The sequence below is a fragment of the Dermacentor variabilis genome, chromosome 7 (assembly GCF_050947875.1).
Source record: "Dermacentor variabilis isolate Ectoservices chromosome 7, ASM5094787v1, whole genome shotgun sequence".
NCBI classification, from domain to species: Eukaryota; Metazoa; Arthropoda; class Arachnida; order Ixodida; family Ixodidae; genus Dermacentor; species Dermacentor variabilis.
Window position 1 is genome coordinate 13,006,321 of NC_134574.1, and position 21,493 is coordinate 13,027,813.

General features: G+C 46.1%; 1 protein-coding gene across 4 annotated transcripts in view; it reads left to right on the forward strand.

Moving 5' to 3' along the window:
- Positions 1-20,825, forward strand: part of d4 (double PHD fingers d4) — a 238,169-nt gene extending 217,344 nt beyond the window's left edge. For all 4 annotated transcript variants that reach the window (XM_075698246.1, XM_075698247.1, XM_075698244.1 and 1 more), the window contains one exon: positions 20,677-20,825. In XM_075698246.1, coding sequence (XP_075554361.1) covers positions 20,677-20,799 — 123 coding nt within the window. In that variant the 3' untranslated portion in view covers positions 20,800-20,825. The remainder of the gene's footprint in view (positions 1-20,676) is intronic.
- The last annotated feature ends 668 nt before the right edge of the window (positions 20,826-21,493 follow it).

Consider the following 21,493-nt stretch of genomic DNA (forward strand, 5'->3'; position numbering starts at 1 on the left):
AACTTTGTTTATAGGTATTGCGAAATAAGTTCTGCTGATAGTATTACTGTTTTACAAACTGTAACTGTAACCCCAGATTGTAACCCCTCTGTAATGCCTTCTCGGTGCTATGGGTAAAGCGTCAATAAATAAATAAATAAAATACAAAGTACAGTGGCAGCTTATGGCATGATAAAAAGCAGCAGTGTAGTAAGTTCTCAACGCTCAACAAACAACAATGACAGGCAAATCCCTCCTGTGGAAATGTGCAAGGTAAAGGAAATTCTCATGAAAAAAGAATTGTGCACCCGAAAGTAGCAGAAAGCTAGTTAACAGGGTGTCTACCAACCAGGAAAACCGCGAATTCTCAGGGATTTTGAATAGTCTGGAAATACTGAGGGAAAACTCGGGGAGTTTCTGCTTCTATCATGGAAAATGAGTAATTTTATTGAAAGGGAACGAAAGTTGCGGTAATGCTGGCCCGAGTAACAGAGAGGAATCGCAACGAATCCTCTTTGACACCGTGTGGTCCGCTGGAGGAGTTGCCAGTGTACCGTCAACGACCGACTTTCTGGACGCCCGATAGTTCGGACGGCTTCGCGGCACCACCACGTCCCCGATAGGGTCAATGTATAAGAACGTCTGAAATTTCGGACGCGAGAACCCTTCGCTGTCCGATTTTCCGGACTTCTTGCCGTGACCACCAAGCCACCATCACCGCCGCCATTTTGATTACCTCGCAGCCTCGAATCGGCGCTCTCACACGCGGATCTGCCGGCAGCCGTAGTCACCACCGCGGCAACGCCAGGCCTAGCTGTCTTGACCTTCGCTATTAAGCGTCTTGCCGTTCTGTGCCGTGCTTTTCATTCAAAGAATTCGCCGCTGTCAGCAATGGCACCGACTCCGCCTTCTTGGTCCTCACGAGTTGCTTCGAAGCCCGGAAAGCACGACGCGTTGCTTATAGCTGGGTCTTGAAAGTTAGCTTTGCCTCAGTACAGGAATGTTAGGCGGTGAAGCATACGCAAAAGTGTTGCGGTGAAGCATAATAAGAGTGGGAAGGGGCAATTGTCATAGGACACAGTATGCATTCCTTAATTATACATGCGTGCATCCGCCACCCCCTGTCACATTATGAGTACCGATATGTCTAATAAGTGTACTGACAGGCCTTCAGAGCTTTTTCGAGTGTGCCTGTGGCAATTTGAGCCCTTAACCCCACAAAGCTCGAACACCATGCATTCCATGTAAAATAATATTGAAACAACTTGCTCACACGTATTTCTCGCCATGGAGAGTATAATGGTATGAAGAAAACAGTTAAATTATAATAGAGTAAAATGTAATTATTATGGTAATTATTTAATTAATAGTTCATTTGCTGAACTATTCGCAGCTGAACACTCCCTCCAGAATACCAAAAGCGCTAGTATGGGTTGTAGATTGGTTTTACAGGACTAAATCGGATTTTTCAAGCATCAAATTCAGGATGTCAAAAATGATACGTTGGGCATTGTGGTGTTAAAGGGCCCCTCACCAGGTCTGGCCATATTGAGCTGACAAGTGCTGTGCACACTATGCTCGCTAACGATCGTGTGTGCTAAGTACTACTTCGCTTTGCGCCATGGAAAGAGCTGAAATTTTAAACTGAATGCCATCAGGCCTTCTCCTCGCGGGCGCCGCGCTCCCAGCCAGAGAGTCGATGTATATCGCACAAGTACACCTAAGTACATCGCACTGCTGTCGCGTCACTCGTAGTAGCACGTGACTTTGAGAATTATTCAAAGCAACATCTTATTTGTGTAATCTGTTGCTTCAACAGATGAATTAAAGTTTAGAGAAATAATAAAAAACACAAACCAAATGTGTCTGCATGTTCTTGTTTTACTTCGCACCACAGCAAGAGAGATGTACTTCCGTTTTGTCTGCTTCTTCCCACGTCGTGCAGTCGCATGTGCAGACAACGAAAGTATGTCATTTTCTGCCATGGTTCCATCGCGTGATCATGCTCTATGAACCACTTGTGTCTGAATTGCACATTGCCATGGTATTTGTGTAGCACTGGCTTATACCATTAGTCAGGTGTTCTCGTGCACAGATTGCAAAATTGTGCGCTGCGTGAAATGAGACGAACGCAACAGCTTGCACGCAATGCCATCAGCAGAAGTGCGTACTGCAGCAAAAAAAAGCGAGGGAAAGAAGTGAAGGTGGGGCCCTGATGTATGCATCACGCTATCCTTGAGCTCCGGTATAGGGAGAACGCAGGGAAGGAATTTCACTTGTGGAGGCTAGACAGGAAGAGCGGAGAGAGTATCTCTCTTGGCAGTGGCACTCATCTGCCTCCTGAAATCATAGGTTTGCAGCACCTAAATATTTTTATCTCAGCTAGTAATGAACCAACTTGAAAAATTCTTCCAGCAGAACACTACCCAGAGGGCGCGTAACAACTTCCAGCGTATAACCGAAATTTGCTGTGTGGCCTGGTGAGGGGCCTTTTCAAGGGCAACTCCGGAGATTTTTTGATGTCAGTGGATGTCAATGAAATTTGCTGGGTACGTTTCTCTGCACACTCCTGTCATGTCCTAAAGAAATCAGGTTTGAGAGTTGCACAGATCTTTTACAAATAAATTTAATAAATTGCTTCGAACACCCTACCTTACCTGCTCCTCAGTTACAGGCAACATTGTGTATGACGTCAGAGGAGTCCCACTCGAAGCATGCCAGGATCATGCAGACAACAGTGGCGAGAGCGTGGAGGAGTCGATGATCGTGAGCTAGGGCTTTGCGTGAGAAGTTGCTGTCACGAGAATTTGCAATCCCTGTGGACGGCGAAGTGAGGGGCGGTGGCAAGTGGTGTTGCATTGTTGGTTGCACGAACTTCAGCCCGCGCCATCTGCACACACAGTTTGAGCCTATGGCGATCACATTCAGCCGAGGTTAAGCCTATATGTCACAGTCGCGTAGTTCAAGCGTCTGCTGCTGGCAGACCTGAGCGACTGACCTGAAGCTAATTAAGCCATCAGGATGAAGAAAACTACTTCTGTGGTTGAGTTTTGCCCATATGGATTTGAAATAAACCATTCCTAATTTCGTACAGTGCACACACAAAAAGCAAGAAGTGACAACACGGAGCAGTATCGACATCGGTACGTTGCCATTTTTGACAGAAAGCTGCCCACCATACTCACCGGGGCTTCTCTAAATTAAATGCAACTATGAAGGTGGGTTATTTTTATGTATTGTCATGCCAATTCATTATTTAGCTTCAGAGGTGCACTGCTTGCCTTGTATCCCAAATGGAGAGCAAGTGTAGGCCCCTTCGATACAGCAGCGTAAACAACCGCTTTGTTCAATTGCCAACGATGTCTACACTGGCATTGGCATTTCCGCGAGAAAATTAGCGTTCTGTAAATGAACGATCACACGCGCAAAGTCCTCATCTATGTCCACTTTACGGAACATATTGTGTGCATGAAGAGAACATGAAGAATGATAAGTAGGCAGCATAACGCTCCCGTACTGCAGTCTCTCGCTTGCTGATTTCGAAGGTGTGTGGTCGCTCATATCAGCACGATTCGGAGTGATGCAATGGAGCTTACATGCACAAAATCTGCCTGTTTTGATATCTTCTGACATTATTTTACGTCAACGGTGAGCGGCGAGTAGTACATCTCAAGCGAACGACGAATGATAGCTGCATCTGCCGATCGATGCACCGTTTGGTGCTTTGGACTGCCAGCGGCGTTTTTGTGAGATACAAATGCGGAAAGTCGTGCTCCACGTCTTACAGTGAGCATGCCAAGCATTTCTCTGAGGAGAAGTATAACACCTAAAATAGCAAGCAGCACATATAAAATCAGCGGTTTGGGCTACCCTTGGTCTTCATGTTGCAGCACAGTGTGTAGCGCATGGGCGCTGGCTCTCGTTATGGCAGGTCGAATGCGAACGGTGATTCATGGCTATCAGATTCGTCAAAATCATACCTGTCAATATTTGACAGATCCGAAGAGCTGGTGCAGCTGACATTGTCACCCGAAAATCCGGCACGGTCACGATTCAGCCGAGCATCTGCTCTTCACTGCCGGCGAGTGAGACCGGCATGCCCTGCGTGCCTTCCCCGGCGAAGACACCTGTGACATCACACGAAGAGGTTCACTTGGCTGCTTAGTCAGGTTTCGGTTTGGTTTTGTGCTTTTTTGCTTATTTAAAGTTATTTGGGAATTTGCAAAACAGTTCTACTATCAGACGCGTGACAGGGGGGTCTAGGAACCTAAATATTCTATTACCTTGGCATGATAAAAAAGTCGCCGGAGTTGCACTTTAAGGGCAGTAAAAAACATGCAGTCTTTTTTTTTTTTTTTTTTGGACTGCCCGATTTTTCGGACATTTTCGCGGCTCCTAGTGAGTCCGAAAAATTGGACATTGATCGTACAAATGACTATAAGAGGACGCTTCAAATGGCTTGTGGAGCCAAATGGCCCATGGAGCAAATGTGCGACGAAGGAACTATGCATTGAGTAATGAGCAGGAAAGGAAGTGTTCCGCTGCTTCTTTGAAGGAGTTTGAGCTCAAAAAACAAAGTGTTGACTGATGCTGAGATGCAGGTGTCCCTCATCCAAACCAAAATACACTCTTCAAAGCAGTGAAACACAACACTGAGACATGTGCGCGCGGGCTGAGAGTATGTCAGGACAGTTTAAGTTGACTTGCCAACTGTTGAGAGAGAATCTCACTTGTGACAATGTTCAGGCCTCATACCAATGAGCTTGCTATCAGTTGATAAAAATAGCTTATGTTCAAAAATATTTGCTTCTGTATGTACTCCTTTTTATTTGTATTTGAGAATGTTCAACTCAATTTGCAGTGGTTTTTGCAATTTTTTTAAAGATATTTTATTCGGTGCACATTTGACTAACCCCTCTTTTCTGTCTTATTTTTGAATAAAGTAAACACTAGTCCTTACTATTCAAACTGGATTAAGTCGTTTTTATATTTTTTAACATATTTACTAGAGAGTGGCAGCATCGGGTCACATGGTGTCAACCCGTCTTGACATAAAACGAAGTTCTGTGTCACTCAGGCAATTTTGCAAAGGCACTCAAGGAAAACCTGGAAAACTCGGGGAATTTGGAAATGTCAACTTGGTAGACACCCTGGTTAAGAAAACCATTAGGGTTTTTTGGAAAGAAAGATTTGCATTTGAAGGAAAATTAACCCTTTGAGGGTCGAATTATTTTGAAAAATACTTTCCCAGGTGGTCAAAGGATCTTGAATGTACAAAATGTATAAAGTCTGGAATAAATAGTAACAAATAATTAGGAACAGTATTTTGGTGTCGGCATCACTCAGAACTGCAAAAGGTTCAATAGTATTTCCAAGCGTGGTACTCCTTGAAACACGGTTCTACGCACAGCGCCTTATCGCAATCTGCACACCTAAAATGCGTGTCTGTTCTCTTGGAGCGAGGAGTTGTGTTGGCGCACACGACATCTCTGCGTGCGCCTGCCTTGGGCAGAGGTCTGAGGCACCCTCTCGCGTAAGCGCGTTGCCGCAGAGAGCGAGAATACCTCGTGAGCGGTGGTGATAAACAAGCTAAGAGCAGTGCCAATCAAGATAGAAATCAACTTCCGCCGCCCCTGCGAGTGCGTGCCGACAAAGAGAAAAACCACGTTTCGCGCGCCTCCGTTGCGATCACGCGGCGGAACCGAAACCGCGAAAGCGCGTTGCCACTGAGAGCGAGAACACCTCGCGAACGGCGCTCATAAACACGCTAAGAGCAGCGACAATCAAGATAGAAATCAACTTCCACCGCCCTGCAAGAGAGTGCCGAAAAAGAAAAAATTGACGTTTCGCATGCCTCCGTTGCGATCACACGGCGAAACCGAAACCACCAAAGGGGCGTTGCCGCAGTCTGAGCGACGCGCTGAAGCTAGCAATCAGCTCTGTTTTCTCCCCAAGAAGGTAGCACCAATTTCAAACGCATCTTGTAAGTTTTAAGAGGTGGCAGCACCCCCGGTGAGCACGCATCGTCATTATGGCGCGAAATTTCAAACGGAGGGTCGGAACCGTACCCGTACGACAAAGACCTTGCGGGACAGAAAACCGCCACCGTACATGTACGGCGAAAACCTTCAAAGGGTTAACCCTGGTCCAGAGCTGTTGCTCTATCATCTGAGCTAGCCAGAAGTTTTGCAGGAGTACAGGGTGTGGCTGAATAAATCTACAGCTCAAAAGCACAGTCCATGAGAGATTGAACATCCATATTTTTTGTATGTGATGTAGGGATAGTCAAACTGTATGAACCAAAAATATTATTCCTAATAAGCGTTCCCAGCACACACGAAAAAAAATATTCGAAGGTCGTGCCGTGGCCATCCTGCTACTGCTTACTCCAATATTTTCCGACTTACGGCCGAATTCAATGCAAACTACAGAAGTTGTGTCGAAAACCTTTTTTGCTCATTTTTGTATGCTTAAATACAAATAAGTTCCACGTGTATTTTATGCTGTCCACAGAAAAAAAGTATTTAATAATTCTGAACATGGTCCCGATAAGATAAGTTTAGATAAGTTTTGTCACTTTGATGTGCCTTTGCGCATTTTCTATTTAGCACACAAGCTTGAAAAGAGTGTCAAATAGAGAATGTTGCCTTTGAAATATTCCTGCAAAAGATCGTATTTCTAAAAAAAATTCTAGATATGAAAAAAAAAGGTAAATGGTCAAGTTTTTTTAAAACAAAGCTTATTCTAAGAAAATGAAATACCGTATTTACTCGCATAATGATCGCACATTTTTGTTTAAAAAAATTGATGGAAATAGAAAAAAAATGTTTCTTTTCATCTCGCGTTTACTGTGGAATGACAACAGGTCAACAAATAGGCAGCTGCCACTGTATGTAGTGCGGGACACCAAAACAAGAATGGGGGCCGACAAAGCAGGCCGAACGCGATTTTTTTTTCTTCTCGTGAGTACATTACGTGCAGTGAAACAGTTTTTTCCATATCAGTGATGAATAATATTGTTAATATCGGCAAGTTTGTGGCAATAACGTAGCCTTGTCCGCTTCGAGGGGACAGAAACAGATGGGCGCACTTAGCTGCCAGTGACATAGAAACACATGGTGGGCATGCTGTGGAAATTGTGGCATTTGTCTACACTACTATCCTAATATGGCACATGTCCGCTAAGGGTGGACGAATATCTTAGCTGTGTTACAAGCATCGGCGTATGAATAGGGTACACTTCTAACGTATCAGTGTAAACATAGCTACTATCGTTGCTGCTTGCGATTTGTTGCATGCCCACGAGTGCAGACGAGAAGAATCGAAAGGCACCTTTTTTTGTTGTTGTTATTGTTGACCACAACCATTATAAAACCTACACATAATAAAGGCAAGTTTGGTTGTAGCTTTTTTTTGTCATGGAAGTACGGAAAGTGATGAAAGGAATGAAATGGGGCATCTGCTTAAGAATGTTTGGTGCGTGCAGACCGCTTGGTTTGTCTTGAAGTCGTTTGCATAGCATTCGACAGGTGGTAAGCCAGATGGTAAATCGATGGTAAACACAGATGGTAACGACAAATGGTAAATTGATCATTACGCGGGTGCGTAATGATCGATTTCGAGAGGAGTCCTCTCGAAAGGTGGAGCACTAAATTTTTCTAGTTCGATTGCCAATTTTTCCATTTTGGAAACATGTATGGATCTCCTCCATGTTTCTTTCAACAACGTGATCCTTGAGGGTGTAGCTATTGCACAATCCCCTTGTTGGCCAGTCTCATACATGCAGGCTGCCCTAGGCATTCACTGGCATCATCTGTAATGCTGTCTTGTTTCAAGCACCTTTCAAAATTTTTTTTCCGAACCCCGCATTAACGGTGGATTGTTTTCAACTTGTTGCCGAAGAGAATTTTGTGTGTGTACAGCAAGTTGGGTCAAGTGAGTGAAAGTTGGGCACAAAGATGTCTGCTTCCCTCACAGCATGAGCACGTTGACTGACTTGACAACAGAGTCTGTAATGTTCTTGGCCTCAAAATAGAATCCATACCACAAGGCTTGTCAGGGGCTATTAACTCTTGTGCCAGAAAGGCACAAGTAGTCGTGTCACCAGTCGGATGAATGAACTGGGCTCGGTAAATGAAGGTCCACCCATGTATAAATATGTGATGTGCTTGATTTACTCGCTTCAATGTTCGTCTGACATGGTGAGCAGCACGAGGTCTCACAAACGCGACTTCGTTTGGGGCGCTCATGGGCCGTGCTGTGGTTTGCACATTTTGAGGTAGCCAGTGCTATTCTGGAGCCCTTTGACTGTGTCCCTCATGGCTAGGGTTCTGCGTTATCTGAGATTCTACTAAAAACAATAAAATGCTGAGTTTTTTTTTTTCTTTTAGTGGGATTTACCTTTTAGTTTCGTTCATGCTCCCCAAGAAGGGCATTATATCCAAAGGAAATTTTTTATTTACGCACATTTACAATAGCAGAACTGTTTACCAGCAATAATTTATTCTGATACATACTACATACATATTTACCAATGTTGGGATTGGTCATTGCACCGCACTCTTTCCGATTTACAGAACTAGAGATCAATGTTTGTACCGGATACAAGAAAACCTGTTAGATCCAGTGCCCCATAGTAAAACAGCAAAAAAAAAAAATAAGCTGCCCATATTTGCTGAGCGCTGTTGTCAGTTCCGGCTTCACATTTGTGTTCATGATTTGAGAGGGGTACAATCGATGTCCATTATTCCAACCTTGAAGGTAACAATGAGATTCATTGAAATTATCCAGTGGATCAAACTAAACAAGAGGCAGAAAAAATGCCAAAACACACCGCCGATTTATTTGTCAGTATTTGCTCCTATTTCAACATATCTATGAATCAAACGCGCACCCACTTCTCATGGGTTCAAAGTACAAAACCAACCTAGAAATGACATTAGAGCTATTAAACAAAGTAGAAACTGAATGCAGGCCTGATTATTTAGCAAGAAATATGTAGTGGTGCCTCCAATTCTGGCAATAAGATGTAAAACCAGTGAACCTTCACAGAAGGGAAATAGATGTGCTTAATTTTCTCAAGCCGCTTTCATGAGTAAGGCTTGGGCTTGACCGCTGAGCTTCGGTGGTACCAAGACAGCAGAAGCATGACAACACACTGTTGAATAACAAGCACAACTACAGCTACCAAAAGATTCGCTTGAAAGCAGGCTAGTTACAAACGAGATGCTTGCCGGGGTTGTGAGGCGAACTGAACGTAGACAGGGCACAACAAAGGAGAGGAACAAGATCTTTACCTGGGGCCCTTACTTCATTCTGGCTCCCAGTCTTCTCTGGCATTCGCCAGCCGTGCCAATTTCGACAACACCGACTTGTTCTTTGCTTTGCTCTAAGAGGCGCGGGGCTCCGTGGTCACATGACGATCTATGTTTGTGATCACTTTGTAAGAGGGTTGTGCCCCCACGGGGAAAGAAGTCTGGCTCCCTGCATAAGAAGAGATGAAGAAGGTGTCTGCTTTCCTTGTTTCCATGGCACCTGTAGGAGCGCGGGAAATATGAACCTTCATAACTCTCACAATGTCTATTGTCATCACTTTCAGACAGCACTTTATCGCTAGTATCTGTGAAGAGCCACAACTTATAATTCTCAGTGTAGTCCATAGCAAGTATTATATTCTGTATTTAGCAAATGATTCCACAATAATCGCAAACGGGACGCTGGCCCTTGCCTAGAATAGCCAATTCACTAATTTGTCCTGTGGCGCATGTCGGAACACCAAGGACACCAGGCACGATTTGTTGCCACTAGGTATAATAACTTATCTTTTGAGGGATGTTTTGTGTCCAGACTGAAAGCAGCGTGTCATCATTCTCATATCGTCTTCACGCTATGCGAAAACTCATTTTGTCGCTTTCAGTACCACTATCCATGGTTGCCCTCTTGTGATGGCAATGGCGATGACACTGGCTAGGCTGACTCTGATGGTGGGCTGTCGTGAATGTGTTTTGGTTTTGGTTTAGTATCGAATTGCATCGCCCAAGCTGGATAAATTTTCCTGGAAAAGAAATAATCAGAATGGTCGTGTTAGAATTGGGTAAACACGGTAACAATTCACAGTGGGCTACCTTTTTCTCTGTAATATCTTCCTGGCGCAGGCCGACGATAAACATTTTCAACGGAAGATGATGTGTGCTCGACACACTCACTCTACCCTAAGCACCGTCATGGTGGAGGCTTTGGAGTCTCTACTGCAACCACCATTGTGGCCAAGCGCATGTGTGATCACTAGTCAAGTTTGATTTATCCGGCAACGGCTAATTTCAGGATCAAAATAATGAAAGTTCATGGCATAGAAATGTATGCTATGAACCTTCCAGCCGGAATTTTGGAATTAACTGGAACCAATAGGGGCTGCGACCTGGTCAGGCTGTTCTGACAGACAGCGTTTTGTCACAGTCCTCCTCTCTGTATCTTTGTCAGAATGAAAATAAAACTTTATGGAACTGGAGCCAAATTAACAAAAGTAGACTGCATCTGAATGACTCACTGGTTTACTTCAAGCTGTGAGGAATGCTTCCCTGCTCAAAACGTGGCTACTTTTTTGCAGAGACGGTATAGTACTCTCAGAAGCTGTTGATCAGTTCACAGTCGTGCACAGTGTCAAGCATGCAGTTAACCTCTGCACCAGTGTTTGTTGCAAATGCGCCATTCCATTGACTCAGCAGCACCCACAGGCAAGGAGACAGTACATGTCATGCAGAAGGGTCGACTATGCATCCGACTGTTTAATTACTAGGAGCAGTTTGTTTAAATTTTTCTATAGGAATGTCAACGTAATGATCAGGTTGTGCAAGATGTTTGTTGTAACAAAAACTGCATTCAGTTTCTCGAAATTTTTGATGGCATGGTCACATGATCACAAATGAAGGCCCCGGAATTCTGAGTTTTGTGGGTAAATCCGATTCCTAAACTTTTAACACTATAGCGTTAAGGAGCCCGTGTCACAGAAAATCCGGCGTCGGTGTCCTGCATCCGGCATCCAGTGTCAGACATTGTTTCTTCAATATGATTTTCGAACCACCCATACCTAGGCCCTCCATGTGGTGCAAGGAATTTACCGAACTAATGGAATTTCTCGAGCAAAAATACGTGGAAGAATTGTAAACTATGACTTACACACAACCTACAGACATGACAGCTCTCGGATTGTAATTTCACTATACGATAAAACATAATTCTGTTAAGCAAAAACTCAAAGAAACCCCTTTTCCAGCGTTTGTACCATTCACAGACCAGCCATGGCGTCTGCCATTTAGACGCGCCGGCGCGTGGGTGTCTTAGAGGCCAAGGAGCGGCACGCCCGGTTCTCTGCAATACCTCCAGCTGGCGCTCGCCTCCACCGCATCATGGCCCTTGCAAGAGGCCGCATTCCTACCACAAAGCCCGCCTTCGTGCATAGCGTTTATAGCCAGCATTTCCCGGTAAACATTGCAGTTACATATGCTCCAGTTGCCAGGAAGCTGGGAAGTGTGAGAAGCAGTCGGGGATCTGTGAATGCTATCGCATTCAACTCTTAAAGACGAAGCTTAAGCTTCCTCCAAATTTTTTTTACCCGCAAGTGTTTTCAAAATTTCATTGGATTAAACTCAAAAGACAGAATCCTACTCTTAACACATTTCTTTTGGTAAGTTAAAACCCAGAAACTAATTTTTAATGTCGCTCATCTCAGTTGCAGGTGTGTTGCAGTGCATGTCTACTCTTGTCCAGGCCGTGAGAGTGTTATGTAACCCTTGGGAGTTCGTATAGCGGATGTAGTCCAAGCACAAGACCATACACAATACAACCCTGTAGTGTGAGGGGGAATGTTTACCTAACATTGTGCACAACAGTTATCGCTATAGAAGCTTTCAGGCCACCAACATCATGTTCATACAGCTTACTAGACGAGGTGCTGCATTTATTCGGAGCTTGCAGAACTTCACTGAAGAAAGGTGGACAAGATTTTGGCATTTATTGATGAGCCCTGGTTCTAATGTGGTCTGAATTAAGTGAAGAGATACCAGTAGGCATGCTGACAGTGCTCTGCTTTAAATCACAAGGTTTGTGTTCCACGTTTATGTTTCAGCAGCACAACACAGGCACTGAAAGGCCACAGAGTCATTAGAAACATAAGTTTTAGCATCCTTTGACTGATTATGAAATGTTTTCATTCGATCTATTTCTAATTCTAATTCGATATATCTAATTCGATATATTTATTGCAGTGGAATCTCAATTATGCGAATCTTAAGGGGTCACAAAAAATATTCATATTAGCCAAAATTTGTATCATCGAAACAATTAAAACTAGCTAAATTAAAGAGTCAGAGGTGAACTCACTCTGATTCACTCAAACTCACTCACTCTGAACTCACTCACTCAAATTGCCCGGACATTGCAATAGAATAAGAAACCAAAACCAAGTTTGCAGCGTTTTCAACAACCTACCATCAGATGCCGCCTCATCGCCATCACAAGATGTCAACAGAGCATGTTTTCGTGAAGATTGCTGTTGCCGTGGCTGTGGGTTCATTTTGCACTCGACTGCGATCTGGAGTAATATTCTTGGTCGTTCACTTTCGGAGACACTGTCCGTTTGGCAAGATTTTGTGTGACTCGGCATTGGATGCGTTGGCGTATGTATGACTGCCAGCGTTGCTGGTGTCATATCAGCGCCGCCGCTATCAGTGCGTGATCGACGAAAGACAGGAGACGACTGTAGTCCAAAACGCCAGCAAGGGGAAAGAGCCCCGTCTTTATTTCCACAGCCGTTTAAGTAGAACCAGCGTGACGTCAGTGACACGTGGTTCCATACATGCGTCAGGCGCAATGACTCGGCGCGCCCTGCGGGAGCGTGCTTTCAGCCGCAGAGAAATACGTTCCAGCACATCCCCCCTTTTGCAAAATGAAAGTGGTTTTTGCGCATGACATTTAGCACACCCGCACATGAACAAAAAGCAAGAACCCTCAGTGGTAATCTATCACGAACAAAACCTTATTCATCAATCCCGTATCGAACTGGTCGCTTAACCACTCTACCAGACTTGGTCACAGTACTAAAGTTGAAGTCATAGCCCCCGATGCTAAAGGTAACGAATCTGTTAAGGTAGCGGGTGACTCCCTGTTCGTAAAAACCAATTCGGATAAATCACTTTCGTTTGGAAACTCGTAGCTGCCTTCTGCCTTCCTCTGTTCTGGCAAGTGGTTGAGCATTCGTCGGTTACGCCGCAGCATACTCCCATCCTGGGTACGTATTATGTAGGACCGCGGTGTAGCGGCTGTGGCTAGCACCGTTGCTCTAGTCTTCATGTCCGTTACCCAAACGAAATCACCAGCTTTTAGTTTGTTCAATTCTCGGGTTCTGTGGCGCCTGTTGTAGTACCGTGCTTGTAGCTTCTTGTTGGCACTGTCTTTGGCCGCAAGGTTAAGCAGCGGTGGCTGCACTGGACCACGCAGCTGCGGCGCCATTGGAACTCTTGTCCTAAGACGCCGGCCCATGAGGATTTCAGCCGGACTAGGGCTAAGAATGCCTGGGGTTGCCCTGTAGGCAAGCAGAGCCAGGTACGAGTCCTTAGATTTAAGGATCAGGCGCTTAATTGTTTGCACCATACGTTCAATTTCCCCATTAGCCTGAGGGTACCTAGGGCTAGTAGTGACGTGACCAAAGCCATAATCGTGTGCAAACTTATCAAACTCTGTACAAGAAAATTGTAGTCCATTGTCTGTCACTACGGTCTCCGGGAGGCCATTGCATGCAAAAATGCTTTTTAGCCTTTCTATCACCGCCCTAGCTTTTGTTGAGGGAAGGAGGGCTACTTCCGGATACCGTGACAGGTAGCCGACCACGACAAGATAATGACAGTTGTTAATAAAGCACAAGTCGACCCCAACTCGTTCCCACGCGAAACTTGGCATTGGAGTTGAAATCGATGGCTCCGAGTTCTGGTTGACAAAGCGCGCACAAGTAACACATTCTTTCACTTGCCGCGCAAGTTGTTCGCCGATGCCTGGCCACCAGACCAATTCCTTTGCCAAAGCTGTAGTTCTCGCGATTCCCTGATGTCCATCATGTAGTTTTTTTAGTACTTCCTTTCTTAGGCACTGAGGTACCACCAGTCTGGTCCCTTTTAGCAGCATGCCATTGCATTCGGCAATTAGTGCTCTTTCCTGCCAGTACAAAACTAAGTAGCAAGGAAGCTTTGGTTTTTTTAGCCAGCCTTGGCGACACAACTTAAGCAAGGCTTGACAAACGACGTCAGTCTTTTGCACATCGCGTATTCTGTTAACAAAATTGTCACCCATTTGAAGCCCTTGCACACATGCTTTCACGAAAGACGACACTTCTGAGACGGTCAGTTCACCGGCTAGTTTATCTTCTTTCGTCGGTGCTCTTGAAAGAGCGTCCGCCGTTATCAAGCTTTTACCGGGAACGTACACAATATTAAAGTGATACCGCATCAGCCGCATTCTGAAGCGCTGAACCCTTGGCGGCAACACATCAATAGGCATTTTACCAAGCAACGAAACGAGAGGTTTGTGGTCTGTTTCAAGCATCACCTCAATACCTCTTATGTATTCGTCGAATCAGTCGGCAGCCCATGTTAACGCTAGTGCCTCCTTTTCCACTTGCGCATAGCGCTGCTCAGTTTTCGTCAGTGACCTTGAAGCAAACGCTATCGGCCGGCGCTCGCCATTGCGTTGCTTCTGGAAAAGGACGGCACCGAGACCGTAAGACGAGGCGTCCGCCAAAAGAATCGTGGGAAGGCGTGGATCATACATAGCCATGCACTTTGCTGAGCAGATAAGCCCCAAGCCCAGTCGGTCTCTTTCTGCAAAAGCTCCCGTAGCGGGGCAGTGGTTTGCGCCAAGTTTGGCAAAAAACGGCCTAGGTGGTTGGCCATGCCCAGAACACTGCGTAATTGCGATATATCAGAGGGTGCTTTCAACACGGGTTGTGGCGACCAAAAATTTCGAAAAAAACTCGATTTTTTTTATTGCATTTTTGGAATGTACAGCTATTATTCCATCTATACTGTTAATTTCATACCGATAACGTCAGTATTTCAGCTGCAGTGACGCCTTATACGACATGTACTAGCTGAATTTCAGGCGGAACTTGCGCTGAAACAGCATATTTTCCGAAACGCGCGCCTGCTCTTCCACATGTGCTAGCGCGGACATCTTGGTCTCATTTGAAAGAGGTGACTTTTCCCTTCAAATTCCCGCCAGAATGGGCCCCATTCAGCCATTGGCCATTTATAAAATGCACGGCAAAAAAAAGGTACCAGAATGGCCTCCTATTCGTCACTCGGTGCACGTGACTTGAGCTTGCCTCCCGATTGGCGGAACTGCATGGCCATCGTCTGCTTCGCGCTTGGAGCCGTGCACTGAGGTGCGCCATCTTGCCCCAGTGTCAACGCGATATCTGAAACGGAGCGCAAATTTCGAATGCGGCACAAGTTTGGTGCGCAAAAAGTGGAACGGACACTCATTGAAAACTTCAAAAAACGCTGCTCAACACTGCAAAACACTCAGGACGCCACAACCTCAGCGACCAATGCCGAAATCGTCGATGCAGCAACGACAGGCCTAACGACCGCATCGGCTGCTGCGGATACTGTGACAAGTCCGCCTGCCGTGGACCCTTCGACCCAGCGCTCGCGTACGGCAAGATACTATCTACCGGCAACACTCCAAGCGGGAGGAGGAGGAAGCAAAAGCCAAAGCAAAGCTATCGGAGTTGTCTTCTACTCCAGCAATGGAGAGGAAACGTGAGTTTGTGGGTGACAGTACCGACGATGCACTTCGCCCGCCTGATGGGACTACGTTTACGATTGTGGATTTGAGTGCCGTGAACACTTTATTAACATTTGTGAACTGCAACATCTGCAGTGGTGCCTTATAAATCATCCGAGACGAGCGGGAATATGGACACGCTGTGAACTGCGTTTTCTGTGCGCAAATTGTGGAGAGATTGCGTCGGTGTGGAGCTCGCCGTGCGTTCACAGTGCTGAACTTTGCTGTGAACATGAACCTTTGCTGTGAACGTTTTGGCTACGCGTGCCATGCAGGCAACGGGGAACCGACAGACCGCGTTCAATGACGTTTGTCTCGTTGATGGGCATCAGCCGTCGGGCTCTTCACACGAAAACGTGCCAGAGCTACGTGAAGACGAAGTTGACGCCAGCGGCCGATCGCGCGGCGCGTAATCTGACGAGCGACTGCGCGTGGTCCGTTCGCGAACTTTACGCCAAACTGAACGTGGGTCATACTGGGAACATCATTGTGTGCAAAGGCAAGGGCCTCAAAGGACATAATGAAAGAACTATGTCTAAATCCGAGCGAGCAAAGTCGCACCCTCATGGCCTAGAAAGATAGGCGTCGAATGGCCTGTCGTTTGTGTTCTTCTCCCTAAGTCCTGGTCTTCTGCGCCTTGCCTTTACCACTTCAAGCATGAACCAACTAGCCCAAGCAAGAGTTTTACTGGAGCATATTTCTTCTACATTGGGCCCTTTCTTTCATCAAAGCTTTCGCACTGATCCTGCCATTTTGTCCGTCAACCTGATAGTCGTCTCAGCTTGCCAGTCTCGAGGGCGCCGGTCCTGTCGTTTGTGTTCTTCTCCCTAAGTCCTGGTCTTCTGCGCCTTGCCTTTACTACTTCATGCGCTTTGCTGTTGCCAAAAATGAGAATATCGTCCATCAGGTTAAGAACGCCAGGCAGGCCTGCCAGGATTTCAGACATTCTTTGAAAATACTCTGGAGCTGATGTAATCCCGAATGGCATCCTAGTGAAACAGTACCGCCCAAACGGTGTAATGAACGTGGTCAGCACTTCTGAGGCCTTGCTGAGTCGCACCTGATGGAAGCCGAATTCGCGTCTAATTTGGAAAACCATTTTGCACCGGCAAGGGAGCCCAGTGCTTGGTCGACAGTAGGCAATGTGTATCTTTCTCTTAAGACAAACTTGTTCGATTGCGTAAGGTCTACGCAGATCCTTACATCTCCCGAGTGCTTTTGTACAGGTACAATGCCGGCACACCACTCTGTTGGCTCTTCGACTTTACGAATGACGCCCATTTGTTCCATCTTCTCGAGTTCTCGTTTTACAGGCTCCTGAAGCGGTATAGGAATCCTGCGCGGTGCGCTTATTGCAAATGGAACAGCATTTGGTTTAAGCCTTATTGCATACTCCCCGGGCATAGTGACCAAGTTGTTGAAAACCTGAGGGCACAAAACTTCGTAGTTGGGTTCCTTGTGAGCCACAGAGTCAATGAACTTGATGACTCCCAACGCTTCGAGAGCCGGCAAATCCAGCAAGCAGCACATGGCGCAAAGGACTGACCACATAATACGTTTGGTGCGAAGTTTGTCCCCTCCAAAATATATCCGCCTGAAACTTGCCCACAACATTTAAGCGGTCACCGCTAGCGCCAGTCAAGACCTCGTCGGCCTTTTCCAAGCTCGTGGAAAGTCCCGGAAATGATGCTGGAATTACGGACACTTCTGCACCTGAGTCGACCTTTGCAAGAACAGGCACGGAGTTAAGTAATACCTGAACGTAACGCGCTTTGGCGCGAGGCGCCTCGACCGCGCCCAAAAAAACCTCCCCACTGTCGTTTTGTACAGACAACGCTTATACATTTCGCTGGTAGCCTGGAGAAGTCCCTTTGAGGCACACCTTGCCGAAGTGTCCCTTTAAGCCGCAGTTGAAGCACCTCTGGCCTCTCGCTGGGCAGGCTTTCCTTGGGTGCGAGTTGCCTCCGCAGAAGATGCACGGTCCCTCAGAACGGGCTGATGTCGGCCGGGTTTCCTTGCTGCGTTGCGGTTTCTTGCGGTAGCCCACTGCGTCGACATTGACGTCCTCACATGGCTTGCACGGTGTGTATTCGTGGACTTCGTTGCAGTTTCGAAGTTCTTTTTGCTGCTGCTGAACGGTCTCTTTTAGGCGGGCCCTCACCAGAGCTGTTGCGAGAGACAGCTTGGGATCCATTTGGAGCGACTCGGAAAGTTTTTCATCCCACAGGCCCACGACGAACCGGTCCCTGATGAGGCACTGCTTGAATTCTCCGAAGTCGCATTTGTCCGCCAAGACGTGTAGAGCAGTCATAAACTGGTCAATTGACTCGCCAGGCATCTGGTGCCGCTTGTGAAAGCAAGCGCTCTCGTAGACAATGTTGCTCTCCTTGATGAAGTAAACGTCGAACTTCTTTTTGACCAGCTCAAGTTTCTTCGAATCTTCTGCAGAAAGATTGAAGGTGGTGAAGATGTCCCTTGCTTGTCGACCCATGGTGTAAAGCAGAGTGCGTACTTGTGCCTCTTCCAGGCGCTCATTCAGGCCTGACTGACGCATAGCGATAGTCATCGAAGTGCAGTATCCACGCCGGCCACTCTGAGGTAGTGTCGATGTTTAGCGGTGGCGGCTGCTGAAGACCTGGCGGCGATGCAGTGGCCATTGCAGCCTTCCTTTCTGACGACGTCTCGATGCTCTTTTCAATCCCTTTTAAAAGTGGGTGGATTGCATCACTTCTGACACCATGTCGTATCAGCGCCGCCGCTATCAATGCGTGATCGACGAAAGACAGGAGACGACTGTAGTCCAAAACGCCAGCAAGGGGAAAGAGCCCCGTCTTTATTTCCACAGCCGCTTAAGTAGAACCAGCGTGACGTCAGTGACACATGGTTTCATACATGCGTCAGGCGCAATGACTCGGCGCGCCCTGCGGGAGCGTGCTTTCAGCCGCAGAGAAATACATTCCAGCACAGCTGGCTCTGTGCCAAGCTTGCTATCAGCGCGTAGTACCAGGGACACTGTTGGCCGCATACTTAGACACGTCCAATGCAGAGTCATGTAAGATCTCACGAAACTGATAGCAGTATCTCTGAATGTGATCGCTCAAGAGTACCACCCCTGTATGCTTGGTACCTGTGGCCAGTCAAACACAAATGGCATATACAGTGTACCGCTTTAATTATGAAGCCTCATTAAAAAACATTCGTTCTGTCAAGGTAAATTTTCATTAATGAATTGGGGGCCTGTTGCATTATGATCCACATGAACTTTTATTTTCTTACCTTAAACCCGCGAAAATTGGGTGCACATTAGATTCGAGGGTGCATTAGATAAGGGTAAATGCGGTGTCTCTAAATCCCAGCCATGCAGAGCTATATCTAAGCTTCCAGAAACATGAAAGCAGCAGCCGAAAAAAATCATAGCACCTCCTTCATGTGTGCTTTGGCTGCGTGCGTGACAGTGTGACGACGCGCGCGTGACCGTTTGCACAAGCGCTCAGAGGTAAACAAGTCTATTTGTGCACCCTGGTGAGCAAAAATGCAATTTTCAAAGGCTTTGGGCTACTCCATGGAGATGGATGGCAGCACACCTGGGCAACCAGTAGTGTTGAGTACATCAAGCATAAGAATGGCATTGTACATGCACATCAAAAACAGTGCGAGACGGATCAGTGGCGCTGTGTACCTAGATGGCACAAAGGGGTTAAGGATCTTGTCTGGCTGTACACCTTGTTGTGAGTGCATTTTACCATCTGCATGAGGTGATAGCATTGTGAAGCATGGCGGAAAATAATTGAGCTGTATATTATGGGTGTGGTTTAAATTTGGTATATAACTTGATGTTTTTGATAAACTAAAGGCGACATCAGAAGAAAAGGTTGGTCGCAGCTGAGATGAGTACAAGCAGACCCCTCAGCCAGGCATGCAAATGTGCATCACTTGCGAAATGACTGCAATGCTTGCTTTGCATGGACCAAACATGCAACTCTAAAAAAATGTCCCCCGGCCAGTTTCTTTCCCATGTGGCATCAGGGGAAATATCTGTTGAGGTGAGGATTCTCTTAGGTTGGATTGTCTTCCAAAAGTTGAGGTCTCGCAATATCGGAGCACTTGGCCAGTAGTGTGTACATGCATATTTTACCAGTAGGTACCCGCAGCAGCATCTACCTCTAACAGCCATGGCAGGTGGTCTACCTTTATTTTATCTCTTTTCCATTTGCCCGGTTATTTCTACATTCCGACGGAGCATAATTAATTTCTGCCATGCTTCTTTCTGGCTACATTTTCTGTTTCTTGGTGTGGTTCTGAATAACAAAAGATGCTATGTACTTATCCCTCTTGCTCATGGCTGCTGTGGTTGGGGCACCTGGAGTCTCAACAGGGCCTACTTTCACGATGAGAACCCCCCTATTGAGGAAGGTTTATTGGCCATTTAACTGTTCCCAAGATAATATATTACTTGACGGCTGCAGTTTGCTGTCAAGTAATATCTAATTAAGGAAGTAAAAGTAATTAGCCGTCGTGAGAGTGAGGGGTTCTGATACATTCCCAGGCAAGGTTATAAATATTATGTGCGCCCAGATATTGAAGGAAGTGGACGAAGCTATCGCCATGGTGTAGCCCAGCAAGTCTTATGTGGTGCCCGCACTTTGCTTTTCCTTTATAAAGAATATGAGGTATGTCACAGGTTTAATCTCTCCTCCATAATTAATTCTACAGTTCGAAGATAAAAGACAGACGTGTTCTTTTTGGCTTCATATGGCTGTTGCTGAATATAGCGCCCCTCATTTTTGCTCATACAGTGTGCTCATCTGTGAAGGTTGCCCCTTGTGCCAGAGCTAACCGTGGTGTGTGTGTGTGTGGTTGCAGGCCTGTGGAGCTGCCATCTGTGCGTGGAAGAGTACGGCCGCGTGGAGCATCGACCATCCACAGCTGGAAATTCTCCCTGAGCCACAGCAGAAACTGCCACACACATGCTCAAACAGTGCTTGAAGATAATAAAGGTCCCAGAGACATTGCTTGCTGAAACTGCTTCCTTTTTGGCCCAAGCAAAGCAGAAGTAACCAACTGTTAAAAAAAAAGATTTCGGCAGAACCCATCTCACAGTGGCTGTTAACAGTAATTCAGTCAAGCACACTTATAACGATCCCGGATGTAATGATCCATCGGTTATAACAACCACATTTCAGTGCATTTACGATTTTCTGACCCAGCCTATTGAAACTGCTTTCCAGATATAATGAACATTTCTTAAATAGCTGTACTGTTACAACTAGAACTCCAAACCCGGTCACGGTAAGAAGAGAGTGCATGCTAAGTTCGAAAGCATCGAAGTGCCACCAAACTGGGCGCACGGCAGTGTGTGCTCGTTACAATCAAACTGCGATGATGATACACTGCTTGATGGAACATGATTATAACGGCACGTTTTGAGGATAGGACACAGAAAGAATGTACATAGGACAATCGCGAATTAAGAGTATTGGTGTAAATAGACAAGCAGGAGTGGCCAGAGAGAAACAGAGGCAGCAATGCAAAGAATGGAAACAAAAAAGACCCTGGAGGTTTACAAAGAGAAAAAAGAAATTAGAAGGGGAAATCTGTACGATAACACGAAGGGCAGTGCCTTGGTATTTGAGGCTCGAGCTGATTGCCTAAGGACAAAAACATACCGGAGCAAATATTC